We start from the raw sequence: 7,794 nt of genomic DNA, 5'->3' as shown, positions 1-7,794 counted from the left end.
TTGAAGTTACAATATGGATATATATATATACCATCTGTTATTGAAGTTACAATATGGATATATATATATACCATCTGTTATTGAAGTTACAATATGGATATATATAGAACATCTGTTATTGAAGTTACAATATGGATATATATAGAACATCTGTTATTGAAGAAAATGCAAACATAACTAAAACGCACTGTTCAGATACATCTGTTCTTGGAGCACTTGAAAAATTGATGGATCAGTTGCACAACCGGCCAAACACAAGCATTTGCTTGACTTGAACTTGCAGGAATACCATAACTATGCGAAAGAAGTGATTGAAAAACGTATATACTAGAATTTAGTAGTTCCAGGATCATATTCCATACAGGTTGGTACAGCTCTAAAACCACCTCCAAACCGAGATCCATAGATCCCGCTATAACTGGATGTAGGGGCGCTGTGCGTTCCGTAGGTGGATTCTGTGGATGCTGGATAGGTAGAAGGGGTAGGGGAATAAGTGTTGGGGGCGGGCCTCAAGTTGTGGTCATAATACTGAGCTCTGAATCTCCCGGTCGTCTGTGAGCCTCCGTCTTTTGTCATCTTGCATCTTTCAGGATCTTCGTAATCATCTTCATCCAGGTTGGATTCTAGAAACCAAAAAGACAGTCTAGAGTCTACGTTAATCATAAACTACAGTGAAGGGAAATAACACACCTGACATGTATATGTAATAAAGATTTCTTTTCCACCAAGAAGAATAATTGGTGGCGTAAAAGCCTAATGCACTATCTGATTGTCCGTATCCTCTGCTGTGGACTGCAGTTTCGCCTATTCAAGGCTCATCAGCACAGCTTGACTCGGGAAACCAAAGAAACATGGTTAGGTTTCTTATAATGGTGAAGTATGTATATTATATTTATGGGATTTTGACTCCTTTTTGATTCACCATACAGCGATTTAAATTAAAATAGGCATGTGAATAATGTTATGAAATTGCACCTAATTCATTATCTGATATTATACAGCGGACCAACTGTTTAATGATTATATATATGTGTTAATGATCAATTTTTTTTCACCAAAGAAAGGATTAAAGGAAAATACTGTGGCATAGAAGTATGGTGAATTAAAGAGGACTCAAAATCCCTTAAATATTATAAACACTTTAGCACTATAACTGGCCTAACTGTATTTCGTTGGTTTGCTCATCCAAGCTGTACTGATGAGCCTGGAATAGACGAAACTGTAGTCCCCAGTAGAGGGTATGGCCCATCAGATGATGCATTAGGTGGAGTTGAAAGAGTAAAACAAGGAGTATGTTGTGTGTCGGTCAAACCTCAGAAGACAACAAGGTGTTAATTACAGATACACTAGCGAACCCGTGGGTCTATGGCCCAAATTTACAGAGCCGCTATAATGCAAATGTAATGCTTGAACTACTATTTGGCACTTTTTCAGTTTAATGATCATTGCCACTATAATGTAAATTTAATTGATTTAACCAAATTGCGAACGGTAATTAGTAGGTATACTTATTTACGTGCTCTAATGAAAATCAATGCCAAAATTTTGGGTCCGCTTTAGGGGAATCTCGTAAAAGTGTTTACGCGAAATACTCGGGTTCTTTAATGGGTTGGGGTGAAAAGTTTTACCTCTGTGCAAACCTCAGAGCCGAGACTATGCGTTTGGCACCATTTATAAGTTGATGAGTCCAGCAGTTTAGGAGAAAGGGGTTTCCCGAAAATTCCGCGGGTTCCCCAAGCGGTGGCGTGAAAATTTTACGTTTGCGCAAACCTCGGACCGAAACCATTCTTTTGGTACCATTAAGAAGTCGGCGTGACCATTGGTTTAGGAGAAGTTACGTGACACACAGACACTAAATCTTATAATATAGCTATTTTTTAATACATACCTTTGTCGATACAACGTTTTGAGCTATGCCCTTCTTCAAGTATCTGTAGCTAAATAGTAAATCCATAAAAGTATATAATAAAATATATATACCTATGATTAACAGATTCCTGTCTTCGGTGGATTAACCTACAAAATATTCCTTGATATTTTAGGCCCTACTTTAAACTTCAGAATGAACAAATTCAAAAGTCAGATAATTTAGGCTTTTGAATTAAAATACTAAAACTGACCATATTTTAACTTAAGACAATTAAGGTTTTAGATGTCATTAAATGTTACTTAGGCCTAAAACTTAGAAGCTAGATTATTGTGAAAACTGGCTTATTATCTCGACTTGTAAAGTATTACCATTGTAAACGGTTATCGCGATAATTTATTATTGGTTGATTTAATGGTACTGACGTTATTTCATTCGTCAAAGGTTAGCATGTTTTAACTGTCAATGTAGAATTTTTATTAAAGATGCACCAGCTGTTGATACATATTAATTCTATTAGGTACATTAAGTAAAATGGCAAAAAAAAAACTAACCCACCGGGTTGTATATACTTGCAAACAGTTCCATATTTCTCTTCATTTGGTCGTATACACTCGTAAGCAATTCCATATCAAAAAAGTCACCTTTTCACTCGACATAATTCTAAGCGACATGTTAATGTCTAGCATAGGTGGTCTTTTGTCTTATAATAAACATTCAGTGGGGAGAAATATTTAGGGCTGACATCATCATGCATAATATAGCAATCTATTGCGGTTAGTGAGTCGTTTTTATATAGCTTTTTATGAAAGTGATGGAACGAGCAACTTATGAGATAGTCTTCGATTGATTTGACGTTTACGTATTTATACATAAAATTTGTACTAATAAATTACGCTAATTTCTAAAGAGCTCCATTGACCGTCTTGAACTTGGAATTTGATAATGACAAACTTGAGAAATTAAAAGAGAAAACATATTGTTTTTTTTTAATGTTTAATAATAGTACTATTTGAAACAGTTTTGATAATTTAATATTTAAAGGTGAGTAGTATATTTCATTTCCATTTTTACTACGCTGATAATGCACTACAGTGACGACACCATCCCATAATTCAGAGTTCCATTTCGGAATAGGCTTGAGGAATGTTACTGAGTTAGACTCCGTAGGATGTTATGGAAGAAAATAACTACAAACTTTAAACTGCCGGTTGTAGCTTGCTGCTATTAACCTCAGAATAATAAGTTTTACATTACGAGTATTTTGAAATTCAAATTGGGCATATTCCACAATTCAGACATTTTACGCTCATATTCCTTTAATTTTAAATGCTATCTAGTCCTAAAGCCTGGAAGTAAACTTATGAAGAATAGGCTTAGCATATAAAAATCGTTGCATTATGGGTATGTTTTTGAAAAAGTAAGTATTGTTACGTCTCCGTTTGTTAATTGATTTCCCGTAAATTAGTTCCGACGAAACTTTAGCGACACAAGTCCTTACTTAATAAAACTGGTTTATTTTTCCGAATATAACTTTACGATACATTTAATTTCAGCAATCGCGCTAAAACAAACTCTATAACAACGAACGTGCTCAACTTCAATAATACTCTCTGACTGCAGATCAATTACTTACTGTCTACACACATACTGTCCTCCCGTCACGTTTTAACCATCTTATATATACCAAACCACCCCCCAATCTAGTAAATACTAGAGCACTCCCGAAGAAACGGGATAGTTGTAGAAAGCAGGTGGCGTGACACTAGTCACGTGACCTCGCTGACGCAACAGTATGGTAATTATTAATAATTAAATATTTTACGTGAAAAAAACAACAACAAAAAACGATGTAAATACCAAAGAAAGAAAATATTAAGATACAAATTACTTTATGTATTTATCTATTATATAATTACCAAATTCACAACAATGCATACAGATAGGTATATTATTTATTTACCATTAAAATCTGGAGTAGGTTATCACAAGTCCTCCGTGGCTCAGTGGACTTGGAAGGAATGAAGGCCTATAACGCAAAAACCAGCTTTCGATACTCGTGGTTGGCACAGCACTGTGTAGAATTGGACTTAATAGCAACCAAGGTAATCACAATATTTTTACAAAGATTAGTTCGAATATAAGACTTTGATTGTCAGGCTTATTTGTATTGTAGATAAAATTAGGCCTGAAGTGCTAACATTAGGCCTAGTAGTGCAGATACATATTTCCACGTTTGATATTTTTTCATTCCTGAACGATAATTACTTTGATAATAAACTTACCATTTATTTTTAATATATAAGTTTGTGTACTTAAAATGCTAAAATCCGGTGGACAGAGTGCAGATAGCCCCTTAGGTAATTGCGCTAAAAAAGCAACAACGACAAAACGTAGATCTCGTAATATTATTAGAACCAGACCCGTAGCTAGGGTTCGGCGGGAGGGGGGCATAATCCGAACGCTAAGCTTGTTATTCAATAATTTATGCAGAACTATGCAGAGTAAGGCAAATAGAAAACTTACCATTTGAACTTATGATCCGAATTTAGCAAGATAACTTGCTCTATTTAGTATGTTATGGTCTTATGTTCCAGCTTTCACTTATTATTCTTCAACTACGTTGTCTCGTTCTTAAATTATAACATGTATCATACTTATTTTTATATTTTCTGTTGTTGTAGTATTTACCATCTCATTTAGCTACATGCTTCTTTCGTAATATCTATATGTTTTTTAAGAGAATGAAAAATTAGGCTCGAGAAATAGCATAGACAATATTCCGGGACGTTCTAAAATTCTGCTGGCTACCAAACATTACATGAAGCATGCTCGACAGGGTAATCGGGTTTTTACTGTATCTGTTATTGCTATAAAGTAAAGTAAAAACTGAGATTTATTGTAATTAAATACAGGACATTGATTTGTTCGTAATTCATTTATGTTCTACTAATTATCTTTAAAATAAGCACTTAACCGGATTGACTGTTTACTCCATTGAATAAGAAATTACAAACACCCTCGATTATAATGATTTAATTGATAATTTTTCATCTGCTAAAGCTTGAAAAGTGAAATTTTAAGTTTCTTCACAAATAGGGTTTGTTATAAGTAAAGCTGTGTTTTTTTGTGTGTGTTTTGACTTAATTTGTGTCGTGTTTTGCAAGTTTTTTTTTTGTGTGTATGTGCTTCTAGTAGGGGAGCAGAGTAAAATGTTGCCCACAAAACAATGTTCCACCTAACGGAAAGAGAGAGAAACTCTTCATTTTTTCACCATCTTTTTTTTTTTCACAGTTTTCATCATATCTTTTCAAAGAAGTGTAATTAGGCTACATAATATAGTGGAAATTGATCAAAAATAAGGAAGTTACTAGGAGAGACTCCTCCCACTTCCCCTCATACCCCTTCTCTTTACTCTTTCTCCCTTCCACCATTTTTCATATCTTCCCACCACCAATTATCCTATTTCTTTTCTTCCCCTACTTCTGCCATCTTTCATCTTTCCACTTCTTTCCTCTCTGCTATCTTTTCTCCTATTTACCCCTTCCCCTAGTCCCTTTTCTATCTCATCACCTCCCATGAAATAACTCTTCCATTTCCTCTGAAATGTATTGTTTTTCCCCATCTCTCTTTTTTCTTCCTCTCCACCTCCTAATCCAAGAAAAACTACATTATCTGTTATAACTGAATGTATTATTTTACTTTACGTCTGTATTGGAGTAGCGAAGAAGTTTATAGCCAAACAGTTGAATCAGTTCACAGTATTTTTTAAACGAATAAAAAAGGGGGGAGGGGCGCAGTTCGTGAAATTTGCCCAGGGCGTAAAAATGATTGGCTACTGCTCTGATATAATATATAACATAGCATGTGAATTAAAAGAGGCGATGCTTTTCACAAGGTAAACTCCCTGTCGTTTAAAAAGTGGTAAGGATAGAAGCTACTTAAATTAAATTGGTCATCATTACCAGAAGAACTTTCAAGAGATTACTGGAAGAAGGAAAGCCTGTTCCAAGGTCGGGGACAAACTCCTCAGGCGTGTAGTAATAGTATTAAAATCATATTATTTATATTAGGCACATAGTGTTAAAAAATAAAGGTACAAAATAACAGCTTAATAAGAAAGTAAAATGTGAAGTGTTTGTTTCTACCGGTTGCCTCCCTGTGGTCACTGGCTCTAAATTAGGGACGGCGTTGCGCTATCTGGATTGCGCACTGACTGGACTCCATACAGGTAGAGGGGTGGGGAGAGAACTTGTGTTTCAGTCAGTAGTAAACTAGTCTCATCGCAAATGTTGTGATATAAACTTTGGCAGAGCAACTGCTGTCTGTCGCATTTTCTAATAATTTATTAAGTGTTTTTTGTACAAAATTGTTTATTATCAAAAACGCCTGAATGTAATACTTTTATACGCTTAATTAATGTAACATCCCATAAAAGTAAGCTATATACTTATATCAAAAATATAAAAAAACCATCCCGGTTACGAGTTTATTTGAGTTAAATATACTGTTCTTGCATTCGTACTGATAAATATTAGAATTCGTTGTTTCATCAGCTGGGTATCCTCGCCTTTAGTCTTATTATACAATATAGGCCCGGCATGGCCAGGTGGATAAGGTGCTCGACTCGCAATCTGTGGGTCGCGGGTTCGAATCTCCATCACACCAAACATGCTCGCCCTTTCAGCCATGGGGGCGTTATAATGTTGCGGTCAATCCCATTCTTCGTTAGTAAAAGAGTAGCCCAAGAGTTGGCGGTGGGTGGTGATGACTAGCTGCATTCCCTCTAGTCTTACACTGCTAAACTAGGGACGGCTAGCGCAGATAGCCCTCGTGTAGCTTTGCGCGACATCCATAACAAACAAACATTACACAATATACGTATAGTAATTTTTTTCTTCTATGATACCTTTCCACATGTTTCAACATAAAACAAATGGAAAGCTGTATTAAAACAAATTACACCTAAATTTGTCAATGTCAGGTGCGCCCCCCCCCCCAGCGGTATATCTGCGGACTTAAAACGCTAGAAACCGGGTTTCGATACCCGTGGTGGGCAGAGCACATATAGCTCATTGTGTGTAGCTTTGTGCTTAATTACAAAAAAAAAACTGTCAGGTGCATAGGAAACTCGTTGAGTACATAAAATAACTCAGTGTTTAGAAATAAGTTCAATAGATATTATACAATTAGTATTATACTGCCTCAAAAAGAATAGAGCGTGGCCCATGGTTCTGGTCTCGTTACCGCAAAAAACAAAACTTTCTATACTTACAGGCCGTGAGTACTTTATAAAAGTGACAGTCAAGTTCCACTGTTCGGTCTGACAAGAGTTAGCTGTAGGTGACGTTGACTAGTTGCCTTCCCTCTAATCTATTTCTTCATAATTTGGGACGGTTAACGCACGAACTAAATACTGGTAGGAAAACCTCGGAATACAACCGGGGATGCTTGGAAACAGCTGTTCCCCTTCGCCCCACTCGAGGTTAAGGCAGGATCTTGGTTGTGAATTTATAGTTTAAGTGGTTGGATTGGTTTTACAGGGATGGGGACTCGAAACTCAAATAAACGGTCGATCTCGGACTTATGGTCCTGAAGGACGGCGAGGATCTAAAAATCCTATGCTGTATAATTTGATGGGGGGGGGGGGGACGGGAGTACCCCGAGAAACCCCATTTATACTAGCAAGGCGCCAATCCTTTAACAGTGCCAGATTAACATGCATGAAGATAATACAAAGACACTTGGTATGATGGTGGGGAGGCAATAGTGATAGGCGAGACTGTAGGTTAATTAACGTGGTATGGAGTTTTTCAAGTGGTGGACTGCTTTTAGGAAGGAACTCTAGCTGGAGATAGACCTGATCGGGGTGGAATCTTCTTCGTCAGTGGGGGGTGGGGTGGGGGCGACGGAAAAGGAGTGACTGT

General features: G+C 36.6%; 1 protein-coding gene across 1 annotated transcript in view; it reads right to left on the bottom strand.

Moving 5' to 3' along the window:
- Positions 1–128: 128 nt before the first annotated feature.
- LOC106467149 (neurogenic protein big brain-like) overlaps positions 129–7,794 on the bottom strand; it is a gene marked incomplete at its 5' end in the record, with an annotated part of 35,163 nt that continues 27,497 nt past the window's right edge. The window contains one exon of the mRNA XM_013927469.2: positions 129–623. Within this exon, the coding sequence (XP_013782923.2) occupies positions 328–623 (296 nt within the window). The remainder of the gene's footprint in view (positions 624–7,794) is intronic.

This window comes from Limulus polyphemus, unplaced genomic scaffold (genome assembly GCF_000517525.1).
Source record: "Limulus polyphemus unplaced genomic scaffold, Limulus_polyphemus-2.1.2 Scaffold2508, whole genome shotgun sequence".
Taxonomy (NCBI): domain Eukaryota; kingdom Metazoa; phylum Arthropoda; class Merostomata; order Xiphosura; family Limulidae; genus Limulus; species Limulus polyphemus.
This window is presented reverse-complemented; position numbering and strand designations above follow the sequence as displayed.